The 22,168-nt window shown below is 44.4% G+C and overlaps 1 protein-coding gene across 4 annotated transcripts in view; it reads left to right on the top strand.

The window, feature by feature from the left end:
* Positions 1–8,668: 8,668 nt before the first annotated feature.
* LOC147419547 (O-fucosyltransferase 38-like) overlaps positions 8,669–22,168 on the top strand; it is a 48,398-nt gene continuing 34,898 nt past the window's right edge. Inside the window, exons 1-3 of one of the 4 annotated variants that reach the window (XM_086505278.1) lie at positions 8,674–9,156; positions 9,265–9,755; positions 9,846–9,947. In XM_086505278.1, coding sequence (XP_086361404.1) covers positions 9,564–9,755; positions 9,846–9,947 — 294 coding nt within the window. In that variant the 5' untranslated portion in view covers positions 8,674–9,156; positions 9,265–9,563. Of the gene's footprint in view, positions 9,756–9,845; positions 9,948–22,168 lie in introns of all 4 variants that reach the window. The other 3 variants (XM_086505280.1, XM_086505277.1, XM_086505279.1) reach the window with 3 other exon arrangements.

Here is a 22,168-nt window from a genome sequence, read left to right on the forward strand (position 1 = left end):
AGGAAAAATTTAAATGCAGTTGGCTTGCAAAGAGGATAATCAACCTTGTGCTCAGTAACATCTCAAAACAAATACTTCTAAAGCACCATAGTTCCGTCTTGGTTTCGGGATGCACAAACTGCAAGGGAACATTTGATGAAGCCAAAATTGGGAATAGATTGTTCACCATTCTAGATGGCGTTTTGAGATGCCATGTGCAGTTGGTGGGTGTAAAACAACACCCTTTTGAGATGCAAATTGAGTGTATCGTACTTTTTGAATGCTCCCTTGTGTTGGACTTGCATCTTGAAATGCTGTACTCGAAAGAGGTCCCAACAATGGGCGTTTTGAGATGCTATCAGTCTTGCAACAGTAGGGGGCCAATATTTGAAGGCATTTTGAGATGCCCTTTGTGAACATACATTCTAGCTACAACCCAAAGTGACCCTTAAATGAGTGTTTCGAAATGCAATTGCAAAGTTGTAGTAGGCAGGTAGATTGGCAATAACAGTAGCATTTTGAGATGCAAAACTTACAAGCATGCAAAGTTTGCATACAAGGGCAGTGTGGTGAGGTGGTATCCAAGAGCGTTTTGAGACGATCCATGCTAGTAGTGCAACCGAATAAGGCATCTCAAGATACAACGATGGAGTGTTGATATGCAATGCCCTCGTTGAGATCTCGACCTCCGGCAGAGTTTGCAACAAAGCAATGATAGAAGTGCCACCTGCATTAGCGTTTTGAGAGGTAGTTGTGTTTGCCTTGGGTAATAACGGGCCCGTCTCATCCACCATGTCTCTGATACCAGTTGTAGGGATTATGACAACTTTCCTAATTGACATGACCTCAACAAAGTAGAAACAAGCAAAGGGATAAGACGAGCATGCCAGAATAAAAGAGAGAGAGATTATCTTTTAGGTTTTTGAGCCTTTTAAAGGCATTATAATGGCTGTCCAAGGGGTTTGATCCCCAACACATGAGCACACAAATTGAAATGTATGTGTACTTTGCACCATTGGCCATGAAGTCTGCACCCTCAACACTTTAGACCAACAAAAATCAAGAAACCAAAGCATGACATCGACATCAACACAACAACATGACAGCGACATGAAAATAAAGAAGGTGATAACAACAATGGGTAGTTTTCACATCAGGTAAAGACATTTGTCATGGCCGACAACAACACATATGTGTTCAAGACGTTTGTTGTTGAGGACAGATTGGATGGGGACAATTACCCTATGTGGGCTTAATGATGCAACATGTAACATAGCCTCGAGGTTTTGTCAAGAAAGGACAAGAGGATAAAGTGTGAAAGTGTAACAAAGCTTTGTATGGGTTGAAGCAATCTCCTTGTGCTTGGTATGAGAAGGTTGACACTCATTTGGTCAAACGAGGCTTTCGTAACAGTCCAAGAGACATCACATTGTATGTAAAGCGTGAGGGTGATGTACTTCTCATTGTGGTTCTCTACGTGGATGATTTGCTAATCACTGGACCAAATGAGAGACATATTACTGAATTTAAGGCTGATTTGAATGTTACTTTCAAGGTGAAAGATTTGGGGCTGTTGCACATTACTTGGGTATACAGTTTAAGCAGTGTGATGGTGGTATTTCCTTGTGTCAAAAAAGTTACATAGAGACATTGCTATGTAAGTTTGGACTTGAGGATTGCAAACCTATTGCCACTCCCATGGAAATAGGTTCCAAATTGATGAGTCTTCATGATGTTGGTGATCCTGCAGATGTCACTCTTTACCAAACAGCTGTTGGATACCTCGTTTATGTATGCAACACGAGGCCAGATATTCAGTTTGCATTCTCACAGGTTAGCAGATTTATGCATAGCCCAGGGTCTAAGCATTGGCAGGATGTCAAGAGGATTTTTCGCTACTTGAGTGGCGCTTTACATCTTGGCTTGTTTTATCCCAAGGGGGGATCATCGCCGCCAGACTTACATGCTTTTTCGGACTCAAATTGGACTGGTTATTTGACACACGAGTGTCCACAAGTGGTTTAGGTTTCATGCTTGACAGCTCATGCATATCATGGTTGAGCAAGAAGCAACCTACTACGGCCACTTCCAGTTGTGAGGCTGAGTACATTGCAGTCTTCACAGCTACGGTTGAGTGTGCATGGCTCATACGCCTTATGGTTAATTTAGGTGTTGGATAGGACACTGCCAACACTATCTGCACTGACAGTCGGAGTGCATTGGTAGTTGCGAGGAACCCAATTCTTCATGCTCGCACAAAGCACATTGAGGTGCATTACAACTATGTCAGGGAGAGACTCCCAACAGGAGAGCTCAACTTGGCTTATGTGGCCAACACAGGACAACCTTGCATATATTTTCACAAAGGCATTGTCTCGTGAGAATTTCGAAGCTTTCCGCAAAGCTTTGTACTTACTCCCCTTTGTGGACTGATCATGTCCTCATGGCATGGCACTTCCCTTTACTCTATGTGCCAGCTCTCGTTCACTGCATCACTCCATTGGGGTTTTGTCACCATATGCATGTGGTAGTGATGTGTCTGAACACACTTAGGACCGTCGGGGAATTTTTGTCCTCACTAGGAGGATTTTCCCCCCGTGCATTATATATATGCCCATCACTCTAGGGCTATCTATCTTTCCATTGCACACTAAGTAATATACTCTAGGGCTATCTATCTTTCCATTGCACACTAAGTAATATACTCTCTATTGTGTGCCTCGAGCTTCCTGCGTCTTCTCCAAGCTGTGTGTGTTTTTCTACAACCCTATTTCCAAACAGACAAGGTGCTACGGCATGGTAAGATTATCCGATGATATCTTATTAAGTTCAAAAATTATCATTTTGAAGATGCTAAATGGATGCAAGGAACACAATTTAAGGATAATATAAACCTTGTCAATGTTTACAATGCTACACTAGAGTAAGCAAATGTAAATACGTTTTAAATGAATAATGTTTTATCTTATAAGACTAGTTCTCTTTTTATTGTGCACAAATTTAAGTAGTGTGCATGCTTAGAATCATGTTTGTGTTGATGCCGTCTTTCAAACACCAAGTAGAAATTTTCACTCTCCTTTGGAACTATGATATGGATTGAAGAGCATATGTGCTTGGGGTAGCTAAGTCTCCCAAGCACCAAATGGATTAGTCATCCATTCTAAAATGATGTCGTAGGGTAAAAAGGGATCCTCTATCTGCTAAGAAACATAGACTAATAGCTAAAAGTCTAAGACTTTATCTTCTCTACCGCATAATCGCGGACGACTATGGTTTCAAGGGAGAGGTAATGTCATAAAATCTAATATCTAGCTTTATCCAAATGATTTTCTCATGTTAAACTGATAATTTAATATGAGAAAGGGGAACAAGAGATAGAAGATAGATATGTGTTGTTAGACCTAACTCAACACGAGGCCAAAAGAAGATGGTTACATCTCGAAAGGGGCTCAAAAGGAGATGGTCTACTGAAGAAAATGTGCTAATAATGGACCTTAAAAGACTTTAGGGTTAGCTTCATTAAAGACCTCCAAAGGTTAGTGTTAAAAGTCCTTAGACCTTAAGCAAGCTTGGCCTGTGCTTGAGGTGTTCAAATCAAAGATGAGCCCTAAAGGTAGAGGCATGAGAGAGAACGCTCACACACACACACACACCCTCACACACACACACACACACACAAGGCAAGCCCAAAAGGCATTAAGGCCACATGTCAAGCCCCTATAAATATTGCCCTCATAATATGCTTGAATCCTATTGAATGACCTATAGGAAGGTCCAATGAGAATTTAGATTCAATTAAATATTGAAGATTTTTCTCTTAAGAGGGGAAAAGGAGGACATTTGTCCAAATGCTACAATTAATAAATTAAAGTCTCTCTTAAAAGGGGAAAGGAGGACATTTGTCCAAAAGCTACAATTAATAAATTAAAGTCTTCCTCTTAAAAGGGGAAAAGGTTTCCAAATGCCACAATTGAGAAATTAAAGTCTTTCTCTTAAAGGGGGGAGAAATTAAAGTCTCTTAAAAGGGGAAAAGAAGGACATTTGTCCAAATGCTACAATTAAATTAAAGTCTTTCTCTTAAAGGGGGACATTTGTCCAAATGATACAATTAAAGTAACCAAGATCTTTTTCTTAAAGAGGAAAAGGAGGGCGCTTGTCTAAAGGCCACAATTAATAATAAATAAGAACTTTCTCTCAAAAAGGGAAAGGAGGACTTATATACTCCACAAACCACACACACACACATCCCATTGTGTGTTGTGCACAGACGTCATCTCCTTCTCTAAGTTTGAGAAGTAGAGAGCCTACACCAACACCTCTTGGCTGTGGAATGCAAATCCAACCAAGAGCCATGCTTCAAAGTAATGCTTACCATCTTATCCACCTCCATTATGATGCCATGCTATGCACTAAGTGTAATGGTATGTGAAAAAACTATTACTTTCTCGTAAAAATACTTCTTCTTCTTCTTTCCTTCCCTCATTACCTGCTGGATTTTTCCACCTTTGAAGGTTTTTGAGGTCTTGGGACTGAGGCCGGAGACAAGTTAATGTTTTTGCAAAAGTTACGAGCATAATTTTGATGCATGAAGCTTACCATCTTCATTGTATCAATTAGGTCTCAAGGAACACAAAGCTTCTATTGTACCAAGTCTCTCTTCATGGGAGAATCTATAATACAAAAGCCTTTTGGAGGGGGGACAGGCTCCAAGTAAATCCAGTCCTCAATTGTTGTCAATTTCTCTAATTCTCTCTCTCTTTTACAAGTATTGTTCATGCCAAGCTAACTAGGTATAATGGTTATGTTTCTATCTCTAATCAAGTACTCTTCTTATGTTTATGATGAATTCTCTTAAAGAAATGCTCACTACAATCATCTCAATTTCACTACTCTCAATGTCATAGCCATTTCTCATTACAGATTCCGTTCATCCCTTGCTATCATGTACTAGAGACAGTAATTTAAGCTCACAAGACATTTATGACACTTTCTTGCCTCTTTGCAATGGTGGAAGTTCAAGCGTAAATTCCAATGAGGCAAATGTACAACCTATGGGGATTTCTGAATGTTACAGATCAACCTATTACTAATGCAGATGTATATGATGTATTTGATGAGGAAAGGACTGAGAATGAGCAGGCTAGAGGTATGTCTAAATGGCTGGTGCATACTTTGCGTGACAGTAAATTGGATGCACCTTTGTCTAGTTGTACTCGTTCAGGTACTCATCATGCAATCTTATGCATCAGATTGTTATTCTTTGGTTGTGTCTAGTTTATGTGATGTTGAGGAACGTCTATCTTTTGATGAAGCATAGAGTTCAGAAAATTGGATGGCTGCCATGCAATCAAAATATGATGCACTTATAAAAAATGACACGTGGACTTTATGTGATTTGCCTCCTAGCAAAAAGGTTATTGACACGCAGTGGGTTTACAAGTTGAAACGCAAGCCAGATGGTGACATTTATCGCTGTAAGGCTCAACTTGTTGCAAAGGGTTATGCACAACAAAAAGGCATAGATTATGAAGAGACTTTTGCTCCCACTTGTCGTATGACTACTGTACATTTTCTACGTGCATTGGCAACTCATTTTGGTTGGGATGTACATCAGTCATACATTGTTACTGCTTTCTTGAATGGTGACATATTTGAGGAAGTTTATGTAACGCAGCTTCGTGGTTTTGTCAAGAAAGGACAAGAGGATAAAGTGTGCAAATGTAAGAAAGCTTTGTATGGGTTGTTGAAATCTCCTCGTGTTTGGTATGAGAAGGTTGACACTCATTTGGTCAAACGAGGCTTTCGTAATTAGTCCAACAGAAAGCACGTTGTATGTAAAGCGTGAGGGTGATGTACTTCTCATTGTCGTTCTCTATGTGGATGATTTATTGATCACTGGACCAAATGACAAACATATTGCTAAATTTAAGGTTGATTTGAATGCTACTTTTAAGATGAAAGATTTGGGGATGTTGCATCATTACTTGGGCGTACAATTTAAGCAGTGTCATGGTGGTATTGCCTTGTATCAGACAAGCTACATAGAGACATTGCTATGTAAGTTTGGACTTGAGGATTGCAAACCTATTTCCACTCCCATGGAAACAAGTTTGAAATTGAGTCTTCATGATGTTGGTGATCCTGCCGATGTTACTCTTTGCCTTATTTATATATGCAAAACGAGGCCAGATATTCAGTTTACAGTCTCACAGGTCAATAGATTTATGCATAGCCCAGGGTCTAAGCATTGGTAAGGTGTCAAGAGGATTTTCGCTACTTGAGTGGCACTTTACATCTTGGCTTGTTTTATCCCAAGGGGGGATCATTGCCGCCATATTTACATGCTTTTTCGCACTCAGATTGGGCTAGTTGTTTTGACATGCGAGTGTCGGTTTTTGTTTCATGCTTGGTAGTTCATGCGTATCATTGTTGAGCAAGAAGCAACCTACTGTGGCCACTTCCACTTGTGAGGTTGAGTACATGGCCGTCTTCATAGCTACGGGACACCTTATGGGTGATTTGGGTGTTGGACAGGACATTGCCAACATTATCTACATAGACAATCAGAGCGCATTTGCAATTGCGAGAAACCCATTTTTTCATGCTCGCACAAAGCACATTGAGGTGCATTACCACTATGTCAAGGAGAGGCTCTCAACAAGAGAGATTAGTTTGGCTTATGTGCGAACACAGGACAACCTTGCAGATCTTTTCACAAAGGCATTGTCTTGTGAGAAGTTCGAAGCTTTCTGCAAGCTTTGGGCTTACTCCCCTTTGTGGACTGATCATGTCCTCAGGGCATGGCACTTCCGTATACTCTATGTGCCAGCTCTTGTTCACCGCATCACTCCGAGGGGGGATTTGTTACCATATACATGTGGTAGTGATGTGTGTGAACACACTTAGGACCGCCGGGACATTTTTTCCCTCACTTGGAGGTTTTCCCCCTTGCATTGTATATACGTCCATCACTCTAGGGCTATCTTATCTTTCCATTGCACACTAAGTAATACACTCTCTGTTGTGTGCCTTGAGCTTCCTTCGTCTTCTCAAAGCTGTGTGTGTTTTCCTGCAATCCTAATTCCAATAGGTTTATAAGATTTGATAAAACCAGTGTTGGATTGGACTCATGTTGCATTATTTCTCAATATGTGCTACTATTTATCTGATGATATTTACTACATCTATGTCATCTCTTGCAAATTAGTCTATAATGGTACTTATGCTTTCATATTAACTCTCAAGTATCTCCTGTTACATCATATACACTTATTCCTATTTTTGCTTCTCTCCTCCCTAAAATCTCTCACAGCCAGAAGCCTGGTGCTTTCTTGGTTGACCCGGAGAATCGCGCACTCCGACAACACGATTCCTATTTTAATCTACGCAATATCTAATGTGAAATAGTGAACTACTTGCCTTTTCTCTTTTCCACTAGATAGTGTTGGAGGCTTCGATGTTCTTTGAATCTACAACATATATCACTCTCTCCAAAATTGTACTCTTCAATGGGGAGATTTCTTTGGTCATAGGCTTTATCTCTTTCGTATGGTCCTTTTGGATTTTATAATGGATGGTGAGTCGCAGCCTCCTTTAAGTCTACATTCATTTTGGTATTGGCCATAGAGTAGTGGATGCTGTATAATTTTGAGTTTCCGTTGAATCCTTGTCATGTACTGAGGAGTATATGAGGATTAGAGTGTTGTGCTACACCTTTGTTGATGGTGCATGGAGTTTTCTGTAGTTTGTTGTATTTGCTTGGAAGTTGAATTGAGGCTACGATTACACAGGAACATGCGCACCACAACTGGGTTGAGATGGCATAGAGCTATTTGCCGAGCTAAAAGGAAAAGTTGGCTTCTTGCATTGTTGTCAGAGGGGCAACCTGACCTGCTCAACCATGTTTTGGAGACCCTACCGAAGCTCAAAAGTCAACATGTGAGGCAATGTCAAGGGATGTAAACATAAGCATCACAAGATAGGACTGCTATGATCTCTGGTTGCTCATGCCAACATTCTCACCTTTCGATCCTCGAAGAGTTGGCATCAACAGCCCTCACGGATTGATTCACTGGTCTCACTCCACATTGCCCAAATGGATTGATTCACTGGTCTCACTCCTCATTGCCCACCAGTGTTCGGGAAAAATCGTTTTTTCAAACATACAAAATTCCTTTTCTTCATTTTGTAAATAGGAAATTTTAGAAAATTATGCCATTTTTCAGGTTTTTACACTATTTTTCTCTATTTTGGGGCAGAATTTCTCCTTTTCCCCTTATCCTCAACTAGCATTCTTGAAATTGAAAACGGCACAATATTAAGCTGAGACACATTTTTCCCGAACACTGCTGCCCACGGGCCATAGCGTGTCCATGTGGGCGCTGGGCATGGTGTAAATTCCCCCAAATGGATGTCATCACGTTGGGGCGCGTTTAACCAACTTAACGACCAAATAAAGTGGACGCTGGGTATTTTGAAAGTACAAAATGTAGGGGTGGCGCGCTATCAGGACAGCCTGGTCGAGAAACGACGTGGCGAGTGCTTATTGAGGACGACTTTGAGTGCACGGTAATGGAGCAGTGAGGAAAAGCCACGTTGCACACAGCTTTCAGAAACCCCCTCCACACACACACACGCACACACACACACGACCGCGCGCGCGCACAGGCTCATAGCTCCAGCCAGTGACCACCCACTCCCCTCACGCCCCCATCACCCCCATTACTCGTGCCCCCGTCCTTTTCACCTCCCGCACTGCTCTTTTCTTGAACCTTTTTGACTCCCACATCAGAGAAACCCTGCGGTTTGGCATTTCCCTAAACCCTACCCCGTCCTCTGTTCCTTCTTCTTCTGCAAGGTGGATTGCGCTAAGTAGGTCTCATCTCAGGTGAGTCTATCAGTTCTTTGTTGACGCCTTTTCGAGGATGTAGCCTGTTTTTGCTCTTCTCTGGTTTCGCCGAGCTCTGCCTTGTTTCTGCAAAGTCCCCTGCTTGCGAGACCTCACTATGAAACCTGAGTAGATGCAAAGGTTCTTCCAGGCTTCGTTGAGCAGCATGAGATGACCACAGCCACCTGCTTTCATAAAGAGCAAGATGAAACTAACGCTTGCAGAAGTTGTATCAGAGCACGGAGCCAGCATCGCCTATGTGGAAACCAGCAGAGAGGGCTTCCTTGAAGGCATGGATTTTACCCCACAGTTTACTTGTTTTAACACAGGCTTGAACCTGTCGTATCATCAATCCAAAAGCTTAAGACTTGAAATCTGCTTCATGGAGCTACCCGCAGGTTACAAACTGGAATTGCAGAAATAGAGAACCGTCGCCCTCTTCCACAGACTTCAATGACTTTCAAGATGCAAAATTCCTGTAGGTGTTAGGAACATGCACATGGAGAGACAAGCCATTGCAGAATAGCGTCAAGGTCTGCACTCACACACATACGCACTCACAAACACACCCACACACACTCACAAAAGCTTACAAAATAAACAGATACTAACACCCACCCACCCCCACACACACTCGAAAAGGCTTACGACGCGCGCACGCACACACACACACACACACACAGAGACACACACCACAATGCAAAGGCCCTTGTCTGCTCAGCTCTGTAGAAAGAGAATGCGATCAACTACTTCTTGCTATCGTTTGATGTGGATTATTGTCTACCTCGGCTTGGCAGTAGCAGCTTTGTCCTCCACGCTACTTTTCCCTTTTCTTCTTTCCCTGTTCAGATCCCGTGCGATCCACGCCGAGCCGTACAAGTTTCAGAAGGTATATTTACAAATTTTGGGTTGTAGTGCACTCTTGAGAATGCACCATGAAATTGGCCATCAGATACTGAAACATCTTGTGTTTTTCCAGCATGGCAGAGTTGGTGGTCTAACATGGACTCAAGAAGTGTTGCCAAATCTGTCACGCACTATACATTCCAAAGATAGGCAAGCATTGATGGATTTAAACAAGGTGAGCACTAAGCTAACTTGGTGTCAAGTGTTTGTTTCAAAGCTAATGATCAATTTCCCTAGGATTCTCGCATACACACATAGATAGAAATGATTTGTTACTCATGCGAAGCTCAAGGTGAGAGAAGCACAGAATTATGCGGGTTAGATTGGATCAGGACACAATACATAACCACAAATAGGGGTCAAAAATGTGCTTGGAAATCTTTAGTGTACCATATAGTTGTGGAAATCCTCATGGCAAGAGAAACCAACAAAAAACATTTCGTACTAAGTGCAGCTCATGTCCATATTTGAGATTGGAGCAGGACTTTATATACACAGCCAAATGCAGGTATAGAAAAGCTGAAAAGTCTATTGAGCGACCTCTTTTGCATTATATGCCATCTAAATAGTATATTTAAAACATCTATTCGAATAAGGGTGAGTCTAAACATTGCATCTATGGTTGGAGACCACCGTAAATTCATTATGCAGATAATGGAATACATGGCAAGCTTTCCCCACATTAGAAAGATAATTTCTTATTATTGTCTACCCCTATGGTTTAGTGTGACTTTCTTATCGTATATATCGTAATGAGAAGTGCCTTGGTCTTGCAGCACAAGGGTGCATCAAGAACATCGCATCCATGAAGAAGCATAATGTAGGAAGTTCAAGAAGGATGATCGCTTGCACTATGGAGTGTCTTTGAGCTTTGACCACATTTTATTGGTAATTTTAAAAGTACAACGGGAGAGATTCCCTTGTGAGCGCCTGAACAATGGTTGACATTGCCTTTGCATTACTCGCATCCCAATCAACGTATGTAAGGTGCAGCGGAATGAATGTTGAACTTTGCTCAAGATGAGTGCTCCGAACTGTGCTCAAGGGTTCCTTTTATGTACGGAAGGGAGAGCCTTCCGTTCCTTTAGTGAGAGAGTGCAATGGACACAAACAAAGTGAATGGACACAGTGAATGGAAGAGCATGAGACTGAGAGATAGAGAAGAGAATACGACACCAGAGATGTTGTAAAACCCTCCTCCGAAGGCCCCACTCTCTATGGCGAGAGTGGTCTACTTATGATTGCACAAATCTCTACAATGCTTGGACTTGCCGACGATGTCGACGACGATGAGGACGACGACGAGACGAGCTGAAATCTGAAAACGCTAATGGCTGAAATCTGCAAATCTTGTATCTGCAGAATTCTGACTCTTATGTCGATGACGATGTCGATGGCAACGATGCGACGACGACGCGCTGAAAACGCAGATGCTGAAATCTGCGTTTTCCGAGCTGAATCTGTAAACCTTGCGAAATCTGACCGTGCAGCGAGGATCTGCTACGGGAAGGTGAGATCTGCGAGGTTCGGGGGTTCTTCTGTGAGTGCTAAAGGCTGAAAACTGAAAACGCTGGTGCTATGGCTGATTTTGTCTCGATGATGTGCAAAAACGCTAGGGTTGTTCTGCAAACCAAAAACGCTAGGGTTGAAAAAGGTTCTCTGCTACTGTCGGTGGCCTTGCAATGCAAAACGCTAGGCGGTCCTGCTGTAGTCTTGTCGCCAAGCCGATGCATAAGCAAAACGCTAGGCTGATCTTGTCCAAAACGCTAGGTTGTTGCAGATGCAAAAAACGCTAGCCTTGCTGATGGGGGGGTCTTGCTGAGAAGTTGCCTGTTGAGCGGTGCTCTTGCTGCCTCTTCTGCAAGAAAGCGCTAGTGCTCGGTTTTTATTTATACAAACTTAGCAAAATTGCCCTACCTACTTTCCAACAAAAGTCACTTAAAAATAATAAGTGAAAAATGTCAAAAATAGGAAAAATAGGTCTATGCACTTTAAAAATGCTACTGATGGGATCTGATGGGAATCTGATGGTCATGCTGTGTGCAACCAAAGGATATGCATCTAATGTAAGTGTCTGGACATGCACGGTCTGCGAACAGAATCACAAAAGTGCCAGATCACTTCCTATTCTAGACTGACTTGATTGAACTGAACCTTGGTCATGCTGTAGCTTGTCCACGGACACATAGGGTTGGATATGTCACGTGACATCCCCTCCTTTTCAAAGTGAGATACTGGCACCGAATTGTATGGCGTCGAGGGAGATCGCCAATAGCATCCGGAATCTTGGAAGGGACTCTTCGTCGGCCCACTCTGATGTGTGGGTCGTGCAGTACTTGAACTTCATAAAGGTCTGCAACGCTTGCTTCTTTAGGCCGCGTCGAAAGTGACAGTCTTTGGTGGCTTCTTCAATGCTTCAACTTCGTCTATAGTCATGCTTCTTCCTTCTTCAAGAATCTCCATGGTTGAAAATCCCTGAAACCATTTCCAACACAAAAACATGAACATACCTATTCCATGTAAGTAACTGGAAAAAATTTTGGCTTCCTCAAAGACTGTGCATGCAATGTAGATGAACAAAGAGACGGAGTGCTAACCCGTTCACCACACATACGCAAACAATGAGATCGAATCTTGTCGTGTTGATCTAAATCAATCAACTGTGGCAAAACCCAATGGAAATGCCCACGCTTGGTGCTCATACTTTCATGTGCTCTTTCTACAACTGTGTCGTGCCAAGGAAGAGACATGGAATGGTGACTTACTAGAATGCATACTTGTCAGCTTTTCATGAGAATTCCACATACATCCGTGCTCATTCATGAGTGAAACGTGCTCAACGTACAATATGTCATGCCTAGGAAATGGGATCACATAAAGACGCTGACTAAAATATAGGAAACGATCACGAATGAAACACTCGAACAATGCGTGCGTCCTAATCATGCGAACACATAATACTTCCTGTGAGGGTTCTTTGGACCTAGGCTCGAGAGCCAAGATCGGTTCTTCTTGAAGGGGTGCTTTGGACCTAGGCTCGAGAGCCAAGATCGATCCTTCGTGATTGATCGAATCTGCAACGAGGTTGGTTAGCTTCGCTAGAAAAAGCATCAACTAACTCATCATCCTTGTGAACTATCACGTCATCTTCATGCAAATGATCATACTTGTGAGAAATCACATCTTGATCATGTAAATCATCATGCTTGTCATTGTCATCCAAATCATCATGCTCATCATTATTATTCAAATCATCATGCTTATCATCATGCAAATCCTGTGTGTCATGCTTTGGAGAAGATGAGACCGAGAGAGTCTCCTTCTCCTGAATCCGTTCAATCTTCGCCTGCACATTGGAAATGAGAGAGGGAGAATGAACAACTTGCTCTCCACGAATGACAATGGGAGAGTCACTTTTGGCATTGAAAGTGAACGTATTTTCCGCCTTATCAATGAGAGGGTTATGCTCACGAAACCATCGAATGCCCAAAATCATATCACATTCTGAGAGAGGAGAGAGAATTTTTTTCTACGGAAAGCAGCTTGTTGAACTGTAAACAACACATCAAGGCACTCTTTCGTGATGAGAGAGTCTATACCGGGAGCAAAGCCAGAAACCTCAAGTGGAGATTTCTGACTAACCTCTAGGCGGGGTCTCTCAACAAGAGAGGGACTGATCACATCATGCATACTGCTTGGGTCAAACAATATGACAAAACGCTGCCCCGTCATATGACCATAACATTTAATGAGAGGTTCATCAATGGGAGGGTCAGGAGAAACTTCGGACACACTCGTGTTGTCATTGATTGCATTGACAGAGGAAGTGGGTTCTGTGGATTCTTTAAATTCATTAGAGCCAAGCTTAGGACATGTTCTTTTTATGTGACCCTTAATGTGACAATGAAAACAACGACCTTCCTTAGAATAAGTGCTTTGCTCTTCCGACGTGATGTATCCTCCTAAAATTCCTTGTGCTATCTTTTCATCTGGAGTGAGCTTAGGTTTAGCAATTGTGGTAGCTTTACCCTTAGGTTCATTTTGAGAGTTCTTTTCTGAGAGACTATTGGAAGATTGGTTAGAAGAGTTACCGTTCTTACCATTCTTACCGTTCTGAGGGTTCTGAGACGTCTGAGAGGTACTTGTGGAAGTCTTGTTTTCCTTAGGCTTTCCCTTGTTGTGCTTCATCTCCTGTGTGAGAGCAATCGCTACCGCCTTGGTGAGATCGATTGGATCGAGCAGCTCCACATCATACTTGATATACTCGTCCAATCCATAAAGGAATGCCTCTTTGCGCTCATCATCTGACTTGCGTAATTGGGTACCTAGCTGCAAAACACGATTAGAGAAAGACATAACTGGCATACCATTTTGCCCGAGAGCACGCCGATCGTCCTTCAATCGTGCGAGGTATTGAGGTGGCATAAAGCGCGCCTTGAGCTTGTCTTGGAAATCAGCCCAATTGAAGGAAAGGGGCGTGAATTCGTCGGCTTCCTCTAGGTGCGCGGCTAACTGTGTTATCCTCTTGCCATGCGTGGTACCAATTGATGGCATCACCGGCAAGGTACATAGCTGCCGTCCAAACCATGCTATTTCCTGTCTTCTTAGTTGTCGCAAAATAAGCATTAAATTGATGCAACCAAGAATGAATAACCGTAGCATCATTTTACCATCATACTTACTGAATTGGATCTTCGCAGTGACAAGGTTGTTGGAGTCCGAATCACAGCTTGCGCCAGTTGAGGAACTACCAACATATTTGGCTGGTTCGGACTTCGAGGCAAGAACCTGTCGAACCAATTCTTGAGTGCGTAGGTGTCATGTGACACATCCCAACCCTATGTGTCCGTGGACAAGCTACACCACAGCAGGGTTCAGTTAGTTCAGTCAAGTCTAGATTAGCAGTGATCTGGCACTTTTGTGAGTCTATTCGTAGACCGTGCATGCCCAGTCACTTAGCATAGATGCATATCCTCCGGTTGCACATAGCATGATCATCGGAATTCCCATCAGCTTGCGCCAGTTGAGGAACTACCAACATATTTGGCTGGTTCGGACTTCGAGGCAAGAACCTGTCGAACCAATTCTTGAGTGCGTAGGTGTCATGTGACACATCCCAACCCTATGTGTCCGTGGACAAGCTACACCACAGCAGGGTTCAGTTAGTTCAGTCAAGTCTAGATTAGCAGTGATCTGGCACTTTTGTGAGTCTATTCGTAGACCGTGCATGCCCAGTCACTTAGCATAGATGCATATCCTCCGGTTGCACATAGCATGATCATCGGAATTCCCATCAGAATCCATTAGCATCAGTTAGGGGAATTTTCCAGTGCATTTAGCCTATTTTCCTATTTTTGGTTATTTTCACTTATTATTTTTAAGTGACTTTCCAACAAAAGTAGGTAGGGCAATTTTGCTAAGTTAATATATAAGCAAACCCAAGTTAGCACTTTCTGGCAGAAGAGGCAGCAGGAGCTTCCCGCTCAATAGGCAACTTCTCAGTAGTACCCCCCCTCAGCAGTAGACCCTCGCCATCCACTCCTTCCCTTTGGCGTTTCCTCCTAGCAAGCCATCGCTTACAAGTCCTCTTGCCTGGCGTTTTCCAACCTTAGCAGATACATCCCAGCCAGCGTTTTTAGCCTTGACAAAAACGCGAGCATCACTTGCAGATTCAGCGTTTTTTCAGCCTTGTCAAAAAAGCCAACCCAGCAGTAGCAAAAACACAGAATTCAGCAGTTGGATTCTCATAGTTTTACAACCTCTCGGTGTCGTATCTCTTCTCTCTCCTTCTCTCAGTCTCATTCACTTGCACGCACAATATCCACTCACTTTGTTCGTGACCACAGCACTCTACAAGACGGAAAACTCTCTCTTTCCCTAAGAACTAAAAGGAACCTTGAGCAATAAGGATCACTAATCTTGAGAAAATACAACATCATTCCGCTGCACCTAACAGTAGGTCTCTTTAAACCTCATGATCGGCCTCCAAGGCCGCTCGTCTTGCTTCAGCTTCCTCCTTTCTTTGTGCTTTTCTTTCTTTTCGTGCATCGTGCTCGCGTTCCAAAGCAATGCAAGTCGCTTCTTGTTGTTCTGCTTTTCTTTCTAGTTGTGCCATCGCAACGCGATTCGTTTCTTGTTGTTGTGCCATCATCTCCAACATCGACTTGACCATCGCCTCCATAGGATTTGGTACAACTCGTGGCGTAGATGGGGAGGGTCGGAAAAACCTCCTGGTGGGGAAAATTCTTCGTTGCCTCTCTCATTCTCATCACCTCCAAGCGAAGTATTCATTCCTCTTCGAGTATGACCATACACTGTGATCTTGGGTTCTTAAGTTCATGAGGAACTTAGGTTCTTGTGGGTCTTGGGTTCTTGGGTTCTTGGGTTCTTGAGGTTCTTCTTTCGCTTGCAATTTGTGTTAGAGAAGGATCTTCTCTTCACCCGAGTTCTGCTCTTTTCCGCGGGCGCACCCCTTGGCGGCTTTGCGCTCACACCAAGGTTGCTTTTTCCCACCTCGCGTCGATTGGCCGGCCGCTAAGTGCACGGTCCGCTCTCAATGAGTGAAAAGAGGCACAAGGGGAGGCTAGACAAGCCCTTCTTTCCTGGGATTCCTATCACTCTTCCAAAACACGATTAGGAATCGACATGACCAAGTGAACTTGGGTTCATGCGACTGCAACAAGCAAAAAAAAATCTTGTGATTCTTCCTTGAGTGATACAGAACACTGCCAAAGCTCTGATACCAATGTAAGGTGCAGCGGAATGAATGTTGAACTTTGCTCAAGATGAGTGCTCTGAACTGTGCTCAAGGGTTCCTTTTACTTACGGAAGGGAGAGCCTTCTGTTCCTTTAGTGAGAGAGTGCGATGGACACAAACAAAGTGAATGGAAGTGCATGAGACTGAGAGACAGAGAAGAGAATACGACACTAGAGACGCTGTAAAACCCTCCTCCGAAGGCCCCACTCTCTATGGCGAGAGTGGTCTACTTATGATTGCACAAATCTCTACAATGCTTGGACTTGTCGACGATGTCGACGACGATGAGGACGACGACGAGACGAGCTGAAATCTGAAAACGCTAATGGCTGAAATCTCTGCAAATCTTGTATCTGCAGAATTCTGACTCTATGTCGATGACAATGTCCATGGCGACGATGCGATGACGACGTGCTGAAAACGCAGACGATGAAATCTGCGTTTTCCGGGCTGAATCTGTAAACCATGCGGAATCTGACCGTGCGGCGATGATCTGCTACGGGAAGGTGAGATCTGCGAGGTTCGGGGGTTCTTCTGCGAGTGCTAAAGGCTGAAAACTGAAAACGCTGGTCCTATGGCTGATTTTGTCGCGATGACCTGCAAAATCTCTAGTGTTGTTTTGCAAACCAAAAACGCTAGGGCTGAAAAAGGTCCTCTGTTGTTGACGGTGGCCTTGCAATGCAAAACGCTAGGCGGTCCTGCTGTAGTCTTGTCGCCAAGCCGATGCATAAGCAAAACGCTAGGCTGATCTTGTCCAAAACGCTAGGTTGTTGCAGATGCAAAAAACGCTAGCCTTGCTGATGGGGGGGTCTTGCTGAGAAGTTGCCTGTTGAGCGGTGCTCTTGCTGCCTCTTCTGCTAGAAAGTGCTAGCGCTAGGTTTTTATTTATACAAACTTAGCAAAATTGCCCTACCTACTTTCCAACAAAAGTCACTTAAAAATAATAAGTGAAAAATGTCAAAAATAGGAAAATAGATCTATGCACTGTAAAAATGCTATTGATGGGATCTGATGGGAATCTGATGGTCATGCTGTGTGCAACCAGAGGATATGCATCTAATCGAAGTGTCTGGACATGCACGGTCTGCGAACAGACTCCCAAAAGTGTCAGATCACTTCCTATTCTAGACTGACTTGACTGAACTAAACCTTGGTCATGCTGTAGCTTGTCCACGGACACATAGGCGTGTGCTTTTCTGAAAGCATACCAGTCCTACAAAAGAACAGACAGAGCAAGCTAGAGACTACGGGAATTTTATTTGAAGTAGCTTGACCCCGGACTTATTAGTCACTCCCACCCTTCATCGCGCATTTGCGGGCGCGCTCTCGTCTTCACTGCTCATGTCTTACAGTGCATAAACCAAAACGATTACTTGCAAGAGAAGGATCCAAGATTTATTTGAAGTCACTGTTTTTCTCAAAAGCAGTGCCATGCAGATGTTGATGTCTATAGCTACCAAGGACTTGGCAAGCTTTCAAGAATTTTTTTTTGCCCGAAGTTATATGGTTTCTGACATCTTCCTTCGGAGTGCGACTTTTGGCAAAATGGGGTATCCTGAAATACTTGCCATGGACACCCTAGCAGCTTATATCCTGAATTTTCTTGACATCTCTCAGTAGATGTCTCTTTTTGAGCTAAACCTTGGAGGTCCAGTGCGATTGCTATCTTGGGACTACCATCGCCGCCAAAGAAACACTGTTTGTCCAATAGCTGATGGACCATGCTGTGCTCGGCTACGACCCTATGGAACCTAACCCTAATTTTTTGGTGTAGGTTTCAGGATGGAAAGTGACTCGACTTTTTCAGCTCGACTAATGTCGAGATTGCTTTTTAAGTTTGAGTTCTGTTTGAGAACTTGTTTGGTGATCTTGTTTGAAGTTTGTTTGAAATGAATGCTATCTGTTTTGAATCTGTCTTGGTGCCGATTTGAATTGTTTGACATGATTTTAATACTGGTTTCATAGATTGGTGATTGTACTCTCGGGTGGAGAAGTGAGAAATACTGTTTTGGTATTGTTTGAACCTCGGAACGATGTAGGTCGATGCCTGGGGAGCGTTTCGTTGTATGCTAGGAAACCTCCGAACGACGCAGGCTGATGCTTGGGGAGCGTTTGGTTGTATGCTTAACCTCCAAGCGACGCATACTGCCGTTTGGGGAGCGTTTGGTTGTACAGTCCTCTGAGCTTATGGCCCGGATCTTTTTAGGTTATTTGCGGGGGGAGTGATGAGGTAGTCGTTGAGTAGCTTCATACCGCAGACCGTTTGGCTCAAGGGAGTGCTCAGAGGCGCTGTTTGTTGTGTCTGTAACATGCATATGTGAGCATTTGTGTTGCATTGTGATGTGCCAACCATTGAATATTCCTAATTGGATGAGATTGCATGGGTATGTAATTTTAGTGCGTCAAGACACCTGTGGAAGATCAGTGCGGTCTGGGTGTGATGGCTAATTTTGCTACGCAAGAATATCAAGAGTTCCGACATGGACGAAAGAAGAAGCCAACTCCTTTATTAAAAGAGCAGAAAGGAGAAGCCAACTCCTTAAAAGAAAAAAAGCAAACTGATTGTCCCTCAGAAAGTTTTCAGCTAACTTGAGTTGTTTTGCAGATATGCCGTAATCGCGGACAAGTACTCTCTCTCAAGAAGGGGAGATGTCACAAACTGTTGACGTGTCAAAGCCTTGAAGAATGGAGCCAACTTGTAGATCCCGGCCGAGGGGCCTAAACCGTAAAAAGAACAAGTAACAGAAGAAGAAGTCCTACCAACTTATGGGGACCCCGTTTGATGGGGCCCCAGAGACATAAAGGAGTTAAAATAAAGCAGGAAAATTGATGACGTGGTAGATTTTTGGAAATCACGCGGACAGTGTTGACGTGGCACACTCTATGGATTTCCGCGTTTTGCGCTGACTGCTGACGTGGTAGTTGTACGGAATTCTGTGATTTACATTGGCAGCTTTTTGGCATTGCTTTTGGACTAGAAGCTTTTGAGTTTGAAGGCTTTTCATGTAAAACTGCTTTTGGGGCCTAGGGTCTTTAAATATGAGGCCATGGGCTTATTCTCTGGCATGCTTCATGGAGAAGGTGCAGAGTCTGGAGTACCGGCTTGTATTGAGTTGATGCAATATAAAGAAATACTGAAAGGGGCACCAAGGTTTGGGGCCAAAACTCTCTGGGGTGGAATTCCGCCACTCCGTGTCGCGTGCCTCTCTCTCTCTCTCTCTCTCTCTCTCAGTTCAGTTGTTATTGAAGTGCTAAAATTCTGTTCAGTTTGTTCTTTTCTATTGGTACGTGATGCCCGTCTTCTGACAGATCGCTTTTGCATCTGATATATATATATATATATATATATATATATAGAGAGAGAGAGAGAGAGAGAGAGAGAGAGAGAGAGAGAGAGAGAGAGAGAGAGAGAGAGAGAGAGAGGGCGTTGGTATATGGCGGCCCGCCTGTTTCATGCTTGCACCACACTTTCTAGGCGTCCCTGGATGCAATTACATTCACAGATGCAATGCAGACATAGACTTCCTCGCGGGAAAGCGTCTATTTTCCCAAAAAAGCAACCCGCTTTCTCAGAAAAGCAACTGTATTTCCTCAAAGTTTTTTTCCTCAAAGATGCGGAAACAGCGGGCCCGCCAGATGAACCAGAGAGCTAGGCCGATGATGAGCTCCCAACACTCCTCTCTCTCACTGCACCAATCTTGTGGAGTCAGCTCTGTAGCAGGCTGGAGTGTAGGTCGCCCCCCCTGCATCACTATCATCCTGCTGGTGGAAGATAGCTCAAACTGAAGTACCGGGCCCATGAGGGTGGACCAAGCCGCTGCCCCCCAAGTGTACTGTCGAGCCGTGGAGAGGGCAGGCATCAGCCGAAGAACTCCTAGCCACACCTGCTGGGCCGAGGGACAGTCCCAAAGACAGTGACGCTGACTCTCCACCAACTGGTCACAGGGTGAACATGCGGCCGAGAGACCACTATGCACAAGCCAGCTCCCTACTGCTGTGGCTCTGTGTGCAACCAACCACTGGAACAAAGTGACGCGCCTCGGCTGTTTGGAGTCCCACAGCCTCTGCCAAAAAATTGCCAAGAACTCGACTGTGAGGCCCACCTCCTGCCAATGACGTGCTGCAGCGGGGCGGGCCTCTCTGTGTGCTGCAAGTATATGACGTCCAAGCCGAACAGTGTACTGAAGAAAGGGGACTCCTGGGCGATCTGCAGAAGAGAAGGGGTCCCTCCATAGCCACTCACCAGGATCCCACTGTACTCGTGCCAGTGGACAACACTCCCAAGCCCATAGCCTCCAGTGTCCAGTCTCAAGAGCTGCTGGGTCAGGGTCTATGACGCAAGTCCTCCCACAGATGCCCACAACTCGGCATAGTTACCGGGGAACGCCCCCTAGCCCCCGTTCCGGCGTTCCGGGGGGGCAGTTCCCTTCCCGAACGTTCCGAAACGTCCCGAAATGTTTGACGTTCCGGGTGGCTAGTGCAAACCGGAACGGCCGTTCCGGAACGTTCCGAACGCCCCCAAAACGTTCCGGAATGCCTCTGGAACGGCCAACGGCTACAAACAAATTTGGCAAAAATTGAAAAAATTGAAGTAAATGTTTGCGCTTCTTTTTGAAGTGTGCAAGGCCTCAAGGACTCATAAAATGCACCCCCCTCCCCCTTTCTCTCCACAAGCTAATCCTCAAGGCTCAAGCTCTCTCCCTCTCACACTCTCAAGATCTCTCCCTCTCAAGACTCACTCTCTCAAGGCTCAAGGCTTTAAGCCTTCAAGCTCTCTTCCTCTCCCTCCCACTCTCTCAAATCTCTCCCTCTCCCTCTCACTCTCTCGAGTCTCTCCCTCTCTCTCTCTCTCTCTCTCTCTCTCTCTCTCTCTCTCTCTCTCTCTCTCACACACATCATCTAGTCATAGCAAGATTGAATGGTCTTCAAAATGAGTTTTTTGTGAGTATTAGAGTCAAAGCACTCTAATACTCCTCGTATTTAAACACAAGAAGCTAAAAAATGCACTATTTGGGTGTCTTTTATACCTCCCGTTCCGCACCGTTCTCGTTCCGAACCCCTAGCGGTTCCCCCGTTCCGCGGGGATCCCGTCGCCGTTCCCGTTCCGCGTTCCGGGTAACTATGCAACTCGGATCCTCTGGAAACAACACTCTGCTACCTGCGGGGCCTCTACTGCAACTCGCTGTAATCGTCCCCCACTCTGAAGCTCAAAGAACAGGGCTGGGACAGTCTCTGAGCAAGCCCTGACTGAAATGAGAACCTCCAGTCGTGTGAAGGCTCCCATCCACCGGGGTGCTACTGGCTCGAGAGGCGTGAGCCACTCATCTGGAACAGACTCTGAGATGTCCTGACACATGCTCTGCACCCCTCTCATGCCCTGTAGCTGGACAGCCTGCACCTCCTCTGACAAACCTGTGAACTCTAGCCAGTCACCTAGAGAGCGAGCTGGACCTGCTGCCATGGGACCCCAAGAAACATGAGGCCGACTCCCAACCAAGTGGCCTCTCTGAGTGCTAACCATGGGGTTCCAGACGAGTGGCTGCCGTAGGCGCTCCTCCGTGCACGTCGGCTGTCTCTACTCTAGGCCACGCCGTAAGAGCTCCCAAGATCGAAGCAAACTCACAGCGAATCGGTCCTCT

The sequence above is a fragment of the Adiantum capillus-veneris genome, chromosome 29 (assembly GCF_014529385.1).
Source record: "Adiantum capillus-veneris isolate H3 chromosome 29, ASM1452938v2, whole genome shotgun sequence".
Taxonomy (NCBI): domain Eukaryota; kingdom Viridiplantae; phylum Streptophyta; class Polypodiopsida; order Polypodiales; family Pteridaceae; genus Adiantum; species Adiantum capillus-veneris.